General features: G+C 49.7%; 1 protein-coding gene and 1 long non-coding RNA gene across 3 annotated transcripts; one reads left to right on the top strand and one right to left on the bottom strand.

The window, feature by feature from the left end:
• The first annotated feature begins 334 nt into the window (after positions 1–334).
• On the top strand, positions 335–17186 carry galnt16 (polypeptide N-acetylgalactosaminyltransferase 16). 2 transcript variants are annotated; one of them, XM_023951665.1, is made up of 15 exons: positions 335–753; positions 3673–3854; positions 4925–5023; positions 5089–5156; positions 6331–6396; positions 7421–7542; positions 8554–8641; positions 8799–8883; positions 8959–9062; positions 10420–10546; positions 11748–11840; positions 12579–12662; positions 13878–14004; positions 14184–14394; positions 14476–15512. In XM_023951665.1, coding segments are annotated over exons 1-15 (1662 nt in total). In that variant the 5' UTR covers positions 335–549; the 3' UTR covers positions 14478–15512. The 2 variants fall into 2 exon arrangements, with proteins under 2 accessions (XP_023807433.1, XP_023807431.1); XM_023951663.1 differs by lacking the exon at positions 14476–15512 and adding an exon at positions 16529–17186 and having other exon boundaries at positions 339–753; positions 14184–14300.
• On the bottom strand, positions 5738–6374 carry LOC111946843. The gene is made up of 3 exons (XR_002872622.1): positions 6263–6374; positions 6067–6120; positions 5738–5786 (listed from the first exon to the last, which is right to left on the bottom strand). It is a non-coding gene; the product is annotated as an uncharacterized LOC111946843 (long non-coding RNA).
• Positions 17187–18859: the final 1673 nt, after the last annotated feature.

An 18859-nucleotide genomic window follows, 5' to 3' on the forward strand; every position in this document is an offset into this window, starting at 1 on the left:
TGGGCTATACAAATAAAATTGAATTGAATTGAAATTGAAATCCATCATCCATCCACACATCCATCCATCCATCTGAATCCGTCCGCTCCGGTTCGTCTGACATTAAAGTTACCGGAGATCAGAAGTCTGAGATTACCGCCTTTAACCTGCTGTATTTTCCTCAGAAAATGGAGAGCTCCTCTCCTCCTGCATGGGGGGAGGGGGGTGGTTAAAGGGAAAGCTTCTTGTTTGTTGACCTGCAACATGTTGGACTGACGCACGAGCGCGCACGGAGACAGAGGAGGAGATGAGAGCTCCAAGCTCCTCCCTGGATGCAGAGACGCCCCCTCCAGCGGATGGACATCAGCGCGCGTGAGAGCGGCGGGGCGGGGGGGAGGCAGAATGACCAGGCGCTAGGACCGCCGTTCGAGCGGCGCGTAAATCCTAGCGGAGCGCGTCTCGTTCACGCGCTCACAGAAGCCGCTGCTCGGCGCTCGAGCGCATCACCGGCGGCGGAGGCTGCACGTTCTGCCGCGGTGCGGACGGCGCCGTCCTCCGTATGGGCTCAGCATGCGTAGGATACGCGCCAACGCCATCGCGATCCTGACGGTCGCGTGGATCCTGGGGACGTTTTATTACCTGTGGCAGGACAACAAGCCCCCGTCGACGCCGGCGGCGGCGTGGCAGTCCCGCGGAAGGGGCCACGGGCAGAAGGTGGGGGCCGCACCGGGGCGCCTGGAGATCCACCCGAACGACGGGACCCTCCCTTTAATAGTGAGTGCACCGGGGGACGGGAGGGGGGGGGGGGGGGGGGGGGGGCAAAGGCGCTGCAGGAGAGTGTGTGATGCATGTTGATGTACGTGCGCGTGCGCGAAAGTTGGGGTGTAATGAGCTGCTGTCAAGGCTGGAGGATGTTTGACGCGCGCGCCGCTTGAGCCCCGCGGATCACTGTCCGTGGCGCACGCAGCTCCGTCTGCAGCCTGCGCTTTGTTTTCTACACCCCCCCCCCCCCCCCCCCCGGCCGGTCCTCAAGTACCCTAAGAGGCTTTAAGAACCTAAATCGCGTGCGTCACGCGCAGACGTGTAAATGTGCGCAGACCTTTAGCGTCCGAAGGAAACAAACGTTTTTGGGAGAGAAGAAAAACACTGCCCCCCCCCCCCCCCCACACACACACACACCACGCGGGAAGATGCCCTCCAGCTGCTTCATCTGATCAACATCCGGTTCTATGGAGGAACTCCGGAGCTGCGCACAAACCAGTCCATCATTTCCAAAGAAAAACAGCCTCCATGATGTTCCAGAGCCCCACCTGGAGGGGGGGGGGGGGGGGGGGTCAGGTGGTCCGTCTGCAGGTGTGATGGAGCCACACAGAGCAGAGACACACAGGATGACGAGTGGATCAAACCAAAAGGAAGGAGGACTCCAGAGAGGCCGCTCTGCTTTAGACGGGATTTCTAGAACATTGAGGGAAAATCCAGAAAATCACGTTTGTGTCTCTGAGGAAAAACAAAAACAGACAAAGACGAAGACGAGACGCCGGATAAGCAGCCTTATGGGGAAAAATGGGTTCGACAAGACAGAAAAGCTGAACACGACTTTGGAAGGAAAACGGTTGTAATTCAGAGTTTGATGGTGTCAAGCTGTAAAGGATTACTTAGTAATTTTGTAACTGTAATACACAACTACAGTGATGAGTTACTCCCAACAGCTGGAAGGTTTGAGGTTTTGCTGGATAGTCTGCTCATCTTCATCACTTTCAGGTTTTTGCTGAGTCGTGTTCATTTGCTTTTGTGCCTCATTTTCTCACAGTTTGAGCAGACTGGATCTGGATCTGGATCTGGATCTGGTCCTGGTCTGGATCTGGATCTGGATCTGGTCTGGATCTGGATCCGGATCTGGTCCTGGTCTGGGTCTGGATCTGGATCTGGATCCTGATCTGGATCCTGATCTGGATTCATTTTCTTTCCCTGTTTGGCAGATAAAGGTCTTGAACATAAATCAGCTGTTTCAGCTTCTTTATTTTCCTTCTGAAAATGTTAGTTTGCTCTGAACGGCCCAAATCTGCCCGACTGAACATCTGTCAGTAGACGTGTTTCAGCGATCCGTCATCATGTTCTCTTTCTCAAAGGCAGCGGTCGGTTCTGAGTCCAGATCGATCTTTACGTGGTTGTTTGGGTCTCCAGCTCCTGTTTGCTGCTCAGCCGCAGGTCTGGAAAAGAGGTTGAAGATGAACAGGTTTGGTTGTAAATGCGTCAGAGGGGGTCTCCTCTTCCTCCTCATCCTCTTCCTCCTCCTCCTCTTCCTCCTCCTCCTCCTCCTCCTTGGATCTGCTGCAGAGGAGATCCAGCTGCTTCATCTGCAGCTGAGGTTGTGCTCCGACATGTCAGGATGTTTCTCCCCAGGAGCAGCAGCTCATTAAAACATTATTCGCTTCAGTTCAAACCATGGCATCACCCCCCCCCCCCTCCTGAAAGGAGGAACCTGAGCCGGGGGAGCGAGGTGCGAGTGGAGATCAGAGGACGGGAAAAGAGGAGTTGGTTCCTGCCTGGTCTCACCTTTGACCCTGTTGTCCTTTGAACCGTAATCCCAGATTTCATCAGCGGTTGTTGACGCTCCCAGCTCCTGGCTGCTGTTTGTTCACCTGACCTGCCAGCCGATGGCGGCCAGCGGAGCGGCGAGCAGAGGAGGGCCGGGTGGACATGGCTGTCTTTGTTCTCCTCAGCTCCACCTTCTCTTTGGCTCTCACTTGCACCTCCTTCAGAGGGCAGCCATGACGCAAATGAAGCCAAAATCAGGAAAACTTGTATCAAGGGTTGATGGAAGATTACAGTCCCCCCCCCACAGGCTGCTGTCATGTTATCTGTTGCCTTAAGGGACAAAGACTTTTGCATATAGCATGAACAAAATCTTTCCTGACGTTTAGTGGTTTTCCTGTCATTTTTTTGGAGCTTTTGGATTGCTGCAAGCGTTACGGCGTTTCCTTCATGTCTGGAGAGCTTTCTTTGAGTCTTCCTCGGTTTCTGAAGATTTTGGACAAAGAATTCTGCAGTGAGGCAGGGTGGTGGAAGGATCATGGTTGGGGCTTGTTTTGTAGCCACAGGCCCAGAGAAAGAGGTTCTGCTTTCTGAAGCCCAGCAGCAAACCTCAAGAGGAATAGTCAGGGGGTGGAGCAGCAGGTGATGCTCTCAGGTTAAGGCTCTGACCTGCAGTCAGACGGATGAAGACCGGATACCCCCCCGACCCCACCCCCCACCCCGGTGGATCCTGTGGCCGAACAGAAACGGCTGTAAACGGATTTAACTCGAGTCTGGAGGTGAGATCATCCGCTTCAGGTTCTTCCTGATAATCCTGTGACCTGTAAGGAGGGAAACCTAGGCCTCTGACCTTCAAACAGGTGCATGTCTGGGGGGGGGGCCTTTTCCCGCAGCTTGCAGGTAAAATCCGTTGATCTCCCCGCAGGTATTGACTCTGAATGGATGCGGTCGCCTCAGTTCTGCCTCGTTAGCAGCGATCAGCTGACCTGATGACAGAATATTGGCTGACTGGTCCTTTTGGGGGGGGGGGGGGGAGTTCAAACATCAGAACCATTGATTATAGCGGCTGGTCTCATGAGGAGCATGCAGATGCACCAGGAGGGTTAAACACTTCCTGTAAAGTCAAACAGACTCGCCCATTGCTGTTCTGACCCACAGGTGAGTCAGCCCCCCCCACCCGAGCCGCAGGGCCAGCTGCTGGGGGGCTTCGACGAGAAGGCCTACCTGTCCGCCAAGCAGCTGAAGGCGGGGGACGACCCGTACAGGGAGCACGCCTTCAACCTGCAGGAGAGCGACCGGCTGGGCGGGGAGCGCGCCATCCGGGACACCCGACACTACAGGTGAAGGGGGCGGGGCATCACCTGCTGATTCTACATGACTTTTATTTTAACTTCATGATGAAATTCATGTTTTTTATTTATTTAAAAAACAGACTGAAACACATTTAAAAGGTTTTAGGTTTTTAAAGATTTTCCTCTGAAAGAAAATGATTCAGTTTCAGCTTTTCTGTGTTTTTCTTCTCTCAGCAAATTAGCTGCTACCATTTTTTATCATTCATGACTATTTAGTTATTTAATCAGTTGACTAATGTCTGCAAATGTATACATATAGGATTAGGGGCAAACGTGAAGAACGCAGCATTTTCTTTCTAAACAATTTATGAAGTAAGTAAGTAAGTAATCTTTATTTCTATTGCAGTTTTCACAGAGAGCGACTCACAAAGTGCTTCACAAAGTTAAAACAATATAAAATCAGTAGCGATACCCAATAAAACGCACACAGGCATAGAAATAAACAAACAGGCAAACGTGAACACAAGTAAAAGTCAGCTAAAAGCTTTCCTAAATAAAAAAGTCTTAACTTGAGCTTTAAAACACACGACTGAGTCAATCTCTGGCGCAGAGACAGGGGGGGTCGTTCCAAAGTCGGGGAGCGACTGCCTGAAAGGCGAGGTCTCCTCTTGTTTTAAAATGAGTTTTTGGAACATAAAAGATTTTTGTCAGTGGACCTCAAAGAACGTACAGGAGTGTAGGGAGTTAAAAGGTCAGAAATATAATGAATGAACGTTTCAGGAATTGCTTTCAATCAATCAATCATATAATCAATCAATCAATCATTTTCTTTCTCATGGTTTGACTGCATGAGGACGATGCAAACATCGTCTGGTTCCGGCCGATGGCGTGTTATTTTCTAGGTGTTCCTCGGTTCTGCAGCAGGAACCAGAGCTTCACGTTCTCTGACCCGAGCGGCGGCTGCAGAATCCAGAGGATGAAGAGGGTCAGGAATCTGTGTGATTGTTGCCGAGCAACCGCAGGGTTCCATGTGGTCACCACGGCAACGCCGCCGCGCTGCCGTCCGCTCCTGCTGCCGTCGGCGTCTTCACCTGTTCCTGCCTCCTGTTCCCACACAGGTGTGCCGCACTGAGCTACGATGCAGACCTTCCCTCCACCACCGTCATCATCACCTTCCACAACGAAGCCCGCTCCACCCTCCTTCGCACCGTCAAAAGGTAACGGCTGTGACCCCCCCCCGCCCCCTCAGACGGACCGGTTTTCACCTGATCCCTCCTTTCAGCGTCCTGATGAGAAGTCCTCCGTCCCTCATCCAAGAAGTCCTCCTGATCGACGACTTCAGCTCGGACCGTAAGTTCTTCTGTGGTTCTGCTCCTCGTTTGCTGATCCGGGTTCAGCTCAGAGAGAATTCTGGTCCAGAGTCCAGAGCAGCAGCTCCATGTTTATGATGAAGACTGTGAGGGTCGTGACCCGGGGGGTGGGGGGTCAGAACCAGGTTTAGTGGATGTGGGCGGTCCCTCATGGATACAGAAATGTTGAGAGAAAGACTGCAGCATTCTGGGAAAGGTGAGCAAACCAACAGAGCCCCTGCACTGAGCCATGGGAAACCCCTTTTGTCTCACCTTACACTTAGCAGACGTGACCACAGGAGGTTTACAGAAACAGGTGACTGCTTCACCTGTGTGAGCCGACCTGCTTTGCTCAGCTGAGGTGATCCTGTGGGGGGGGGCAGATTGTCTCGGCTGAGTGTAATCCTGTTAAGGTTCGCCTTAATCACACGGACGTTGTCCTCACTGAAGGGCGAGGTGCTAACAGGAAGTCCAGGTGAGACTCATCTAGACCCACTAGACAGTGCTCTGAACCTTTTTTCTTCAATGATTTGTGATCTTCACTGGTGTCCATGGATTACATGAAATCTTTCCACCTTTATCCACCTTTGTCATGGTAGGGAGAACACCTCAATGGAAGGGGGGGGGTCATCTAAGATAGCACAAGGGTTAATAGAATCAAATAAACACAAAGAAAAAAGTATTTTATGATCTTTCATATTCCTAACTACTCAGTGTTTTATCAGGGCCTGTTTGGATGAACAAAGAGCTGAAATCCTGGAGATGGAAATGTTTTAGATCAGTTATTGAGGGCAATTTCTCTCAGCACACCTGATCATCTCCCACAACCACAGCACAGTAGTGTGCCGTGGTTGAAAGGAGTTTCAACAGTGGTTGAAAAACACTGCTTTAGTTTGTGTCTAGCAGATTACCGGTAGTTCTGCTGTTGATTCCCATCCAGAGTTCTAACCGTCTGGCCTCCCGTTCTGAACAAAGTTCACCAAAACTCAGATAAAAATGTTCTTTTAGACAAAAACAAACAAGAAACTGTTTACAGATCCTAAAGTCTGCCATAGTTTCTGCAAAGCCGTATCGTGCGGAAAATGCAGTGATGACTGTCAGACACACCTGTACATGCTCATGAGCACGCAGAAGCATGCGTTTGGGAGTCATGATGTGTTGTTTTCCCCCCCCAGTGGAGGACTGCCAGCTGCTGGCCCAGATCCCAAAGGTGCGCTGCCTGAGGAACAGCCGCAGAGAAGGTGAGTGGAAGGGGCGGGGCCTCAGGGTGGAAGGGGGAAGGCCCTGATGTGTTACTGAACAGAACGAGCTGTCATTCACAAACCAGACTACCCCCCCCCCCCCCCAACCAGAAATGAGATCAGATCACGCCAAGATCCCCTTTGAATCAGACCGAGATCACCTCTGGATTATGCCCGACTGGATGAAGTCCTTTTCTGCAGGCGGGGTGACCTTCCTTCTCCAGACCCCCCCACCCATTCATTCACTTTGTTTTCCTGTAAATTTTGTAAGAAATTCCTCATTTTCAGCCGCCGAGACTTTTAAACCTTTAGAAACTCCTTCAGTTGCTGCTTTCAACCAAAGTCGAGGCTGACGGAGGATTTATGTCGTTTTCCGCTCACAGAAGTACAGTTTTCCATTTCAGTTTGTTCCACTGAGGCCGTAAATCCCTTCAGGAGCTCGTCGGCTAAATTAGAGGCTTGTCGTTTTTCCAGACCGCCTCTTTTTGTGTTACGTTATTCATGTTTCTGTAACACCAAAGATCTCAAATCTACAGTAAAACTTTAACAAATGACCATTTCTGAAAAAAATAGAAAAATAATCCTTCAAATACCATTTTTAATTTAATAGAAGGAACTAATCTATGCCTTTACTATTTTTTCTAATGTAGATTTGACTCACATCTGCACCTGAACGATTTTTATGATCTGCATTAGATTTACAGACAAAATCAACTGCTCAAACACTAATCCGTGGAATTATGTCAGATTATATTGGCATAATTAGCTTATTTAACAATGTAGCATGAAGGTAAATACCTGTTTTTAGGATAAAGCCCTGAAACGTCTTTGAAATGGGCTCTTCAGTCCCTCCAATGATTAGCGTCAGCGGAGTCTCTGCTCCTCTGCATCCGTCCGTCCCTGAAGAAAGTTCTCGCCTGACGGCCGGAAAGAAGCCTCAACGTCAGCAGATTTCCACTCTGCTGAAGAACCGTAACTGTTGCTGCAGCAGGAGTTTAAACCACAGCTTCCTGCCTTCTCTCAGGTTTGATCCGATCGCGAGTGAAAGGAGCGAATTCGGCCTCCGCCCCCATCCTGACCTTCCTGGACAGCCACTGTGAGGTGAACACGGACTGGCTGCAGCCCATGATCCAGCGCGTCAAAGAGGTGAGAGGCTCCAGCTGCTGTCTGAAAGCATGAAGTCATCCACTCAGCACTTCCACTCAATGTTTGTGCAACAGCAGAGAGATCTGATTTTTACTCCGTTTTCTCTGACTAAAGAATGTAAAGATGTTTCTTTTACTTAGATTCTTCTTCTCCTTCTTTTTGGATCCTATATCAGCAGGTTTTTTTTATTTACATGTAGTACTTGATGTTATTCCACATATTCATCTCTATTTCCAGCATAACATTCTAACTATTGAGTCCACCTTAAAGACTCGTGGACGATTCGTCCTCCTTAAATGTTTGGGACGTCGGTTTCCAGCTCCTCCTGTGGAAAAACGTCTCTCAGCTCTTTGCAGTTTGTGTTGATGCAGCATTTCGAAGCAGCATCGTTTCCTAGGCTCCGCCCACATGTCTCACACTGAGCAGACTCCTGAGCAACAGGAGATGGTTGGAGTCCCCCCCCCCCACACACACACAAACTTCATCAGCTTCATCCATGAAAAAAATCGTCACTTTTTTGAATCAACGCTTCACTGTGTCTGTTTTTGTGAAACTTTTAATCTTAAAGGAGCATTTTCGGCCTCCTGTAAAGTCTCTTAGTTGCTTTGCCTGAGGAAAGTAATAGATTACAGTTACCAGCCTTTTTAGGAGCAAAAGAAAAGCAAGTGCCTCATCTCATACCTCAGTTAACACCAATTCTGCTGCCATTCTGTGTCAATGAAGACAACTTTATTGACACTTCAAACATGAACACAACCTTCAGAATCCGGATCAGTTCTCGGCCAAACGGGTTCTGGCTGATCCAGAGACTCCCATCTCTGAAAGGTGGAGCAAACGTCTCCAGTGGTGTTTGTGTAAAGATCCATAAAGATGCTGTTTTTACAGATGACACACTTTGAGTTTGAGGCTCCTTTTTATTTGAAAACAAACCTGAAATTCAGGTTCGATACCAAAAGAAAGAATATTTTCTGTTTCGGGTTTTGGTGGGTTAATCTTCTGCTTTTCCTGCAGGATCACACCCGTGTGGTCAGCCCCATCATCGATGTCATCAGTCTGGATAACTTCGCCTACCTGGCTGCTTCAGCGGACCTAAGAGGAGGTCAGGCTGACAGGCTGAGAATGCACATCCTCAGGATTTGAGGGAAATGAGGGAAAAGGGTCCAAATCCCAGAAAAAGTGGCTTCTACTGACCGTTTGTAGGTCATGGTGAGATCCTCTGCAGGTCTTTGTGGGTCAAAGTGTCTTTTTGACGGCAGGCTTCGACTGGAGTCTCCACTTTAAATGGGAGCAGATTCCTATAGAGCAGAAAATGGCGAGGAGCGACCCCACCCTCCCCATAAGGTCAGTCTCCGCCCCCTCTGTATGAGATGAAGGTAGCTTTTTTCGGGGAGTCAGGACGTCCGTCTGCATCTGCAGGACTCCCGTCATCGCCGGCGGCATCTTCGTCATGGACAAGAGCTGGTTCAACCACCTGGGCCAGTATGACACCCACATGGACATCTGGGGGGGCGAGAACTTTGGTGAGAGACTTGGAAAAAAAAACTTCTGATTCTGCACATGGAAAAGTTTATGAAGAGACATTTGAAACTTTATTGACGTAAAACAATGAAGACTTAACAAAAGAAATATTTAAAAATGAATTTGAAATAAAAAAGTATACAAAAATAATTAAAGGACTTTAGTTTTGTTTAATGTCTGTGTATTGTTAAAGCAGCTATGATCCAAACACATCAGTTTAGCCTGAATAATGTGACCCTTTGGTGAAAACAGGAGAAATCGATGACAGATAACGACTGTGGCCAACATTCACAGCAGGAGGAACAGCTGCTTTCAGTGACCCAACGGCAGCACATCTGTGACAAAACACTCCAATCCAGATTATTTTAGTGTCCCTTCTGTAATCCAAACAAGCCTGAGCCTCAAACCCCCATTAGAACGGCTCTGCAGACGCTGGCGTTGGTAGAAAACACAAACCTTCATCAGTTGATGCAAGTTTGAGTTTCTGGCGACGCCCACATTCACGCTGATCAGCTGATGATGTCTCCATCAACCGAGCTTCTCACTTCAGGGGATAATACTATAACCCCCCCTGGGTTGCAGTTCCTCCATCGACCACTGGAGGCTGGTTCCAGAAGGGAGTCAGAAGTTGTGGTTTCCCAAAACTTTTTTTTGTTGCTTTTTGTTACTGACTGATGACAACTCTGAGGGGGGCGGGGATTTTAATTTTTTTTGTTACTCAAGTTTGCGTATCATGGGGGGGGGGGGGGGTTGACTGGCATGTGGTTGGACCGCAATAGATCTTCAAAGTTGACTGCTTTCTGTTGATGAAGTGGGCGGAGTTAACTTCTGTCTGTCCCAGTCATGGATCTGGACCGAGTGATGTCATCTACAGAAAATGTTTCACTCCTGGCTCCAACCAAATAAGGTCAATCCAGTTGCCATCTTTTCATGATACGGATGCTCTCACGTTGGAACCAGGCGTCGCTAGAGAGCAGTGATTGGGCCGAGTCTGTCTGAGTCAATGTTTCAGCCACTCTGACCAATTAGGTGTGAGCTTGTTGGAAGGCCAGACCCCTACAAAAAATCTGTCAATCAAAGGTTTTGAGCGTTGGACGTGGGGAAACCACAATATGTGGGATTTTGGTTTCTTGGAGCCACTTCCTGTTTGCTTTGAGAAGAATAATTCTGCTGCTCCACTACGGTCCTGTGACCAAATAGAACAAAATCAGTTTTTCTAAACTCTTTCCTGTTTCCTCTTGCATCAGCATTCATTCCTTCTCTTTACAAAAGCAGCTCTGATGTCCACAAACATTTCAGGCTGAGTTTAGAGACCAGGACTGGTCTGACGGCCGGTGTCTTCTCTGCCCCCCCATGTAGAGCTCTCATTCCGAGTCTGGATGTGTGGAGGAAGTCTGGAGATTCTCCCCTGCAGCCGTGTGGGTCACGTGTTCAGGAAGCGACACCCGTACGACTTCCCTGAGGGCAACGCTCTCACCTACATTAAGTAAGTCTGTCTGCTTGATCCCCCGTGACCCTCAAAGCCCCCACCAAACCGCCAAAGCATGATCACCTTCACTGAAGGAGAGGTTGCTAAATCATGAACGTTGAAACGCGGATGCAGAATCGCAGACGTTAAATCGCTGGAGCTAAATTGTGGACGCTGGACCGTGGACGCTGGACCGTGGACGCTGGTCCGTGGACGCTGGTCCGTGGACGCTGGACAGTGGACGCTGGACAGTGGACGCTGGACAGTGGACGCTGGACAGTGGACGCTGGTCCGTGGACGCTGGTCCGTGGACGCTGGACCGTGGACGCTGGTCCCTGGACGCTGGTCCGTGGACGCTGGACAGTGGACGCTGGACCGTGGACGCTGGTCCGTGGACGCTGGTCCCTGGACGCTGGTCCGTGGACGCTGGACAGTGGACGCTGGACCGTGGACGCTGGACCGTGGACGCTGGTCCCTGGACGCTGGTCCGTGGACGCTGGACAGTGGACGCTGGTCCGTGGACGCTGGACCGTGGACGCTGGTCCCTGGACGCTGGTCCGTGGACGCTGGACAGTGGACGCTGGACCGTGGACGCTGGTCCGTGGACGCTGGTCCCTGGACGCTGGTCCGTGGACGCTGGACAGTGGACGCTGGACCGTGGACGCTGGTCCGTGGACGCTGGTCCCTGGACGCTGGTCCGTGGACGCTGGACAGTGGACGCTGGACCGTGGACGCTGGACCGTGGACGCTGGTCCCTGGACGCTGGTCCGTGGACGCTGGACAGTGGACGCTGGACCATGGACGCTGGTCCCTGGACGCTGGTCCCTGGACGCTGGACAGTGGATGCTGGACCGTGGACGCTGGTCCCTGGACGCTGGTCCGTGGACGCTGGACAGTGGACGCTGGACCGTGGACGCTGGACCGTGGACGCTGGTCCCTGGACGCTGGTCCCTGGACGCTGGACAGTGGATGCTGGACCGTGGACGCTGGACCGTGGATGCTGGACCGTGGATGCTGGTCCGTGGACCGTGGACGCTGGTCCAAGCTTAGTCTGACCAAGCGTGTGGACGGCTCTCTTTCCCACCCGTTTCCACTGAAACTGTGTAACCAAACCTCATTCTGCTGTTCAGTGGGATCTGTGTTAAAAATAGAGGCGGTGCTGCGGGGGGGCCGGCAGCCCCACCATCTCAGGGTCTGAGTGCATGTCGTGTCCCCGCAGGAACACCCGGCGGGCCGCAGAGGTGTGGATGGATGAGTACAAGCAGTTCTACTACTCAGCTCGGCCGTCGGCTCAGGGAAAGGCCTTTGGCAGGTTGGTCCTCTTCCCGGTGCTCCTCTGTGAGGTGTCCCACAAAGACGGGTGGAGACGCTTCACCCCAGCTGGGTTTACCGCTGAGAAACAGGCTGAGATATTTGCCAAACAGAAGTTATTTAAGTACACACCCAAGATTTGTGCCCAAAGAGCACGTGATGCTTTGCTGTGGGGGTGTCAGTCCTTTAAATTAAAGGTGTGGTCTTCATTTTACACTCATGTGCAAACAGAAAATATCAATGAAATTTGCACATTTTATATGTTAAACCTGTTTTACTGAGCATAAGTGTGAACAGTTGTACCACAGTGATGAGGATTTTTATCCATTTTTCTTTACTTTTGCATCCGTGGATCACACATTTTTACAGTGTTCCCGTTTCCATAGCAACTACTTTTTTGGCTTTCCATGGCAACGTTAATATAAATCAATTGGATGAAATGTGTGTTAAAGCTTTGCATCTGTTAGAACATCATCTTTGCATGGTTGCCAAGGTAACCAGTCTGAGAAAAGCACAAGTTTGGCGGTTTAAATCACCTGGGGACGTTTTTATGACCTTTGACCCCAAACAGAAGCGAAACCCAGCAGTCCTGCAGAAACCAGGCTTTGCAGAGCAGACGGCTGGATGGTGTCACTCAGCGCTCTTCAGCAACTGACCTGAATGGAGGCTTGATGAGGAGCAGCAGAGGAGGGTCTCTGAGAAGTTTGTCATGACTGTTTGGTTTTTCTGATTCCTGCAGCATCACTGAGCGTCTGTCCCTGCGGCGGAAACTGAACTGCAAGCCTTTCCGTTGGTACATGGAGAACGTTTATCCTGAGCTCAGGTGAGCAGAAGGGCGTGTTCTTCTGAGCACCGGGTCGTTTGTGTCAGAGGTGAAGCTCGTCCATCAGGTTCTCCTGTCAGGAGGTCATCCTTAAAAGTTTGGGGAAAGACTTTCTTTATCCCACCAGGAGAAATGTGTGAGCTATAAAGCATGAACTCTTTCTGATCATGGACGCCTCGAAGGGCATCAAACCGCTTAAACCATGGTCACCTACAAAAGAAATAAATATTCAATCAATTATTAATACTTTAATCTTGTTATCTGTCGTGTCTACATTGTTTTTCCACAAAAAGCGGACGATAAGTGGTGTGATACGTTGTCATGGTAACGGCTACAGTCTGGCTCTGCTGCAGCTGGTGTATGAGGACTAACCAGCGGAGGAAAGTGATTTATATGCCAAAACGTCCTGCTAAGTGATTAAAGCTTCGTTTCAGAGGGAAGTTCACCTCCTAGCGCTTGTTTTTGTCCAGATGATGAAGCTAAAGTTTGTTTCAAAGAAACAAAATCCACAAGTAGATTCCTAGACGCTTTGATTGAGGAAATCTCCACCATGAACAAACGATTTTACTCTCTTGATTTCATTAAGTTTCTCTTGCTTTGGTTTGGCCAGTGCAATAATTATGAACATCCAGGCTCTAGGAACAAACTTCTTATCGGTAATATCACTTCTTATGGACACCCGGTGTCACAGGAACAGGCAGACAGCTGGATCCAAATGCAGCAGGTTTATTAGCTCAGCTGAAAGTCCACAGAGCTAAATCAGGGTCAGGCAGGCAGGAGTTGATAACAGGCATGAGATCATCAGAGGAGAGGCAGGTGGGTCAGGGTCAGGGTCTAACACTCGGTACTGCAGGCAGAGTGGCACAAACAAGACTTCACACTGAGCTGAGCTCAGTGCAGAACTTAAGTTTGCCATGGTTGATGAGTGAGAGAGTCAGGTGTGCAGCATCAGGCCGTGTGGCTAGAACTCTGGAGATGGTTCCTGCTGGTGACCAGAGGGGGAATCAGAATCCAGTTTTCACTCGGACCACAGGAATAGAAATAGAGATGCTTAACAAACGAGAGTGAAAGTGTGGGGACATTTGAAAAGGTTGATTTCTTTGGTTTTGTTATTTTTACGTGTTTATCCGTGTGGGGGGGTCTCATTAGTATGTTTCTAGTTTTTATTGTAAGGCTGGGTTTTTTTCTGTTGTTGTTTGTTTTGCCCCCCCCCAGGGTTCCGGAGCAGGCGGCTGTGGCCAGCGTCCTGAAACAAGGCGGTCTGTGTTTGGAGAACCGCAGAACCGATGGACTCATCCTGACGGAGTGCCGAAGCATCGGAGTCAGCAGGCCGTCATCGCAGGTCAGCCCCCCCCGGAATCACCTGCATACCTCCATTATTGCTATTTTGTTACACCGCTAATGTTGGCTGTGGGGGGCGGGGTTACTCAGTCCCGCCCACAGGGGCATAAAACCTTTCGATCACAGCGGCAAAAGAAACTAAACATCTGCTCTGGAAGTTTCCCCCCTTTGTTTTTGCAGAAATGGGAGCTGGTGGAGCCGCTGATCCGGCAGCAGGATCTCTGCCTCGCCATCTCCACCTTCTCTGCCGGGTCAAAGGTCAAGATGGAGCTCTGCAATGCCAAGGAGCCCCGACAGGTGAGAGCAGTGAAGCCCCCTGACCTTCGTCTGCCTCTGGAAGGTCATTCCACCTCCAATCCACAGCAGACAAACAGGAGTCGCTGTTTTTTCTGTAAGCTGGAGGTTTCTCTCCTCTTTCTCCTCCATCTTCAGCTCAGAAGGTGCAGATGTTGCCCCCCTTTCTTTCCTCCAGAGTTTCCAGAGTCTGTCTGGATGTTCCTCCTTGATCCAGAACGCCTTGAAAGGCGTCTTCATGCCGTTTCAGTGGTCCTCCATGTGTCAGTCACAGCGAGCTGGACACTTTTCAACCTCAGTCACGCAAACCGGCAGCTTCCTGCTCTGGTGCTGTTCTGCAGAACACGGACCAGACTGACGCAGAACCGGATCCTGCCGTCAAAGTGCTTCTTCTCAGGAGGGAGGAAGACGAAAAGAGGCTAATTTCTGTATACTTTGGAAAAAGGCTTTAAAGAACAAACTCTTCTGTATCTCACAAGCTCAGATCAGTAAATATTCCAGATGTCGTTCATACAGACAAGTATATAAAGACTCAGCAGAGTTTTTTAAACAGGTGAGCCTCTCTGCCCATCCGGCCTTAGAGCAGCACGGGGGGTCATGGATGCAACCCCCCCTTAAGATCTGCCCCTTTCCTTAAACACCCTGTGAGATGCCTCCATCCGAACCTTTTCATCCCAAAACATCTGAGGACATTTTATAGCAGCTTCACTGGAACCGTCTGAGCAGACGCAGTGCTGACGTCCGTCTGCGCAGCCGGCGGCACAAACACGTCTGCCTCAGTGGGCAGCCGGGGGCACTTTCCCTGGGATTTTCAGATTAACCCCTCCCTCACCTCCAAGCTTAGCGCTCAGCCCTTGTCTTTAGTTCACCTCTTATCCCCTCAGACCGTCGGCTAAAAACGGGAACGCTCCGAGCGGAGCTGCTGGTCTGCCGACAGACACCGCGCTCTCCTCTCGTCAGACCGGCTGCAGAAACATCTGGAGGCTGGAATCATCCGGTCCACCCGGGACGAAGCCAGAGAGCCTCGTGGTTTAATGCAGAAAAGCTTAACTCACTGTGGAAACGTCTCCTTAAACCTTTTAAAAACAAGTTTAAAAGGGTTTCAATCAAAGGTTCTCATTTTTCTAAATAGTATTTTAGCACAGAAGGAAACATTCTCATAAGTCTGTGATAGTTTGCACATTTCTACTTGAGAACCATTAAAGTATTTTTAACTCAATTTTACATTATTTTTGATTAGATGTGAAAAGTATTTCAGTTTTTTTTAAATGTTTTCATTTTTAATGAAAGATGTTTGAATAATTTTAGTTTACTGATGATTACGTTTTCTAGTAATCAGGCTGAACACGATGTTGGTTCTCCAGGTACTGAAGCAGCCCCACACCATCACACTCCCACCTCCATGCCTGACTCTGAAAGTCTGAGTCCAGATGTTTGCAGATGTTCTTGTGTCTGATCAGAACATCAGTCCAGAGGTCCAGTGGATCCTCCAGATGTTCCTGTTCCTCAGCAGCGTCTCTCATGGATCCGAGTTTGTCCTAAAGTCTCTTTCTGACTGCTGGATCGTGACCTTTGACCTGACCTGAGTCCAGTGAGGTCTGACCGTCTGTCGTGACCTCCTGGACGAGCCTTCCTCCTGTTCTTGGACCCTCTTTGGTCTCTGGTTCTCCTCTCATCATAGTTTCCTCCATGAGTGGATGGTGGATCTTTCAGACTCAAGCATGGCAGAAACTTTCTGGTCTTCTTCAGATGCAGATGAAGAGTTTCGGTTTGAGACATTTTGCTTTGGTTGAAGGGATTTCTTGACTGGATGACTAAAGGAGGCGGGGCATCAGGACTCTGAACGTGGTGATTCCTGGGCTGATGAGTGTTTCTGTTCCTCACTGACTCTTCCTGAAGACCTTTCATTTATGTGAACTTTGGTTTATTAAAGGAACAGAGTCAACTTCTACATTTATGGTACAATAAGCGTCATATGAAGATCGAGGTGCTACGTTCACATTTGTCTTCCTTTTTCTGGATGGGGGGGGGGGGGGGGGGCGCTGATTGCTGCTGGCCAAGCTGTGCTTTTTCCCCTGTGAGCTTAGCGAGCCAGACGTCCATGTGATCACACTAATCCAAGTCTGACTCAGATTGTTCCTCATCTCTGACAGGAACCTGCTGTGAGCAGAACCTTCAGATTCTCCTCACAGATGAACCCTTTTCAGTTGTAAATATCTTTTTCTTTGCAGAAGTGGAAGCCAAAAGGCACAGCTCTGCTGCACATGGTCAGCGGCCTCTGCCTGGACAGCCAGACGCCTGCGGGACCCCTGGCCGTCGCTCAGTGCCGCCCCCTGCTGGCCAGCCAAGTCTGGGAGCCCCAGGTTGTCACCTGAGCCGAACAGGAGAAAGGAGGACGAGCAGACTGGAGGGACTCTGGAGTCCACATCTGCACACCAACCTTCGTGAAATTGTAGCTGCTGCTTGTCGCATCTTGGTGACATTAGCGTTGCTCCGCCTCCAAGGCCCCCATGTACAGTGCTTCAGCCCCCCCCAAGGATACTGCAGTTCCTCTGCACATGTTGCACATCTCTTTTCCTCTCTGTTTGTGCTTCAGTCCTGGCAGATTTCCTCCAGATTGAGCGCGCTCCGTAGCAGATGTGTCGGGCTGAGGGCGGCCCGCACAGACCGGTCTGAGCGTGAGGCTCTTCTCACAGCGCAGGACCGAGGTTTCAGCTTTTTACCCGCTTTTCCAGGACGCTGTACTGTCACAACCCGGTTTTGTTCGTTTGCATGTTTTTTTTCTCTCTCTATGAAGTTCATGTAAATATTTGAAGCAGGTCACAGCTTGTATTTTTGTGTGGAATCATCCAGATGCTGTTTAAAGAATAAAAAGTGGTGAAATGAAAAGCTGCTGTTTCTGTGTCAATGAAATTAACTGAAAACGAGCACATTTATGACAGAACAGTCACCAGAGAAACAATCCCACATCATGAATCCTCCACCACTGTGCTTGGCGGTTAGCAGAAAAAAGTTTGATTTTTGCTGTTGTTTTTTTTTAATCAGCTAATCATCTACTTTCCCATTTCCCTCGGCTGTTTCTCGTTGGTGGGACTCTCCTAACTCAGGTACCGGCCCCCCAGGACTGGTGTGCAAGAATGATAATAAAATAAACATCCCTTTCATTTGAAAGGATGTTGCTTCTTTTATTTTTTCAGCGAAAAAGTAATAGTTCAGTCAAAACCTTGTTCAGAGCGGTAAAGTCCAGCAGATGTGGTTGCCTAGGCAACCACGTGTTTGGTTTGCTGATTTTCAGTCTCATCAGCTGCTCTGACAGTCTGCCGTCTGCGACTCTGAGCGCTAAAGACAAACAGGAAAACTCACAGGATGAGTTCTTTTTTCCTTTTTTCTGTGAGCTCAAAGGCCTCCTTCTCTCATTTACTGCTGGATGTAAACCAATGAAAACAGGGCGTACTGCCACCTGCTGTATGGGGGCGGGGCATCTGGCCTCAAACCTGGATTGCTCTGGACACTGAGGTCAGAGAGCAATCGGAATGGAGCAGAGCTCAGGTGGACTGTGAGAGGGACCCTAAAGGAACTTCCAGACTGGAGGCTCTGGTCCTGGTCTGTGTTCCTCTGATGGCTCTCCTGGTTTGGACCAAACTAGGAAACTCTGCTTCTCTGGAGAACGAGGGTCTCTGTTCTCCTGCAGATGGTATGGAGTCCAAAAAGAGGAGGAGAACCGAAGGGCGGAGGTGTCAGCTGTGTGTGTTTGATGGAATTAACTGTAGGTTTGCGTTCTTCAGCTGTGTGGAAATTTACATTTACAATCATTTTTCTGCCTTATCCTGTGTGTTCTTTCTCCACATATTTTGTTTGTGTCTTAAATGTTGCTTTTAACCCTTGTTCTATCCTAGGCACTGTAACATTGGGAGTGGGGTCATCTAGACCCACTAGACAGTGCTCTGAACCTTTTTTCTTCAATGATTTGTGATCTTCACTGGTGTCCATGGATTACATGAAATCTTTCCACCTTTATCCACCTTTGTCATGGTAGGGAGAACACGTCAATGGAAGGGGGGGGGGGTCATCTAAGATAGCACAAGGGTCACTCAGGACAAAGGTGGCTGTGGTCTGTCCACTCTAGTGGAGCTGAGTCTGTACCGTCACCCCAGATGTCTTCATCTTGGTGCCTCAATAAGGAAGATTTACATCACGTACAGGTACGCTGAGTTGTCACGTCCCTCTGCACGCCATCGTCCATCAGGCCTTCCCTTTGAAATGACTATAGCCCACCTTTCTTCTCAGCAAATTACCATCACAGTCATGAATGCTTGTTTCTCTCTGCGTTCAGGAGGGGCCGTCGGTCCTCCTCCACCCTGCTCTCCACCTGGAGCGGTGCTTTGGAAAGGTCTAACCGCCATCAGCCTTCAGGGGGGTTTTATTAAACCGCCCAAGTTCTTCGCAAATCCCCAAGACATCATCGACCCAGAGCCGCACCGCCAAAGAGGATGGATCTTTTTCTGTAGCACAAAAAACATTTACTGGTCTTCAACCTATAATATACATGTTAATTATTGAAT

The sequence above is a fragment of the Oryzias latipes genome, chromosome 22, assembly GCF_002234675.1.
Source record: "Oryzias latipes chromosome 22, ASM223467v1".
Taxonomy (NCBI): domain Eukaryota; kingdom Metazoa; phylum Chordata; class Actinopteri; order Beloniformes; family Adrianichthyidae; genus Oryzias; species Oryzias latipes.

What these genes read in the sequence shown, in the direction of transcription:
- galnt16 (XM_023951663.1), top strand. Translation starts at nt 550, where the DNA reads ATGCGTAGGATACGCGCCAACGCCATCGCGATCCTGACGGTCGCGTGG. An exon ending in AACGCTCTCACCTACATTAA is followed by an intron (nt 10,547 to 11,747) that starts GTAAGTCTGTCT and finishes GTGTCCCCGCAG; the next exon opens with GAACACCCGGCGGGCCGCAG. An exon ending in TCAGCAGGCCGTCATCGCAG is followed by an intron (nt 14,005 to 14,183) that starts GTCAGCCCCCCC and finishes TTGTTTTTGCAG; the next exon opens with AAATGGGAGCTGGTGGAGCC.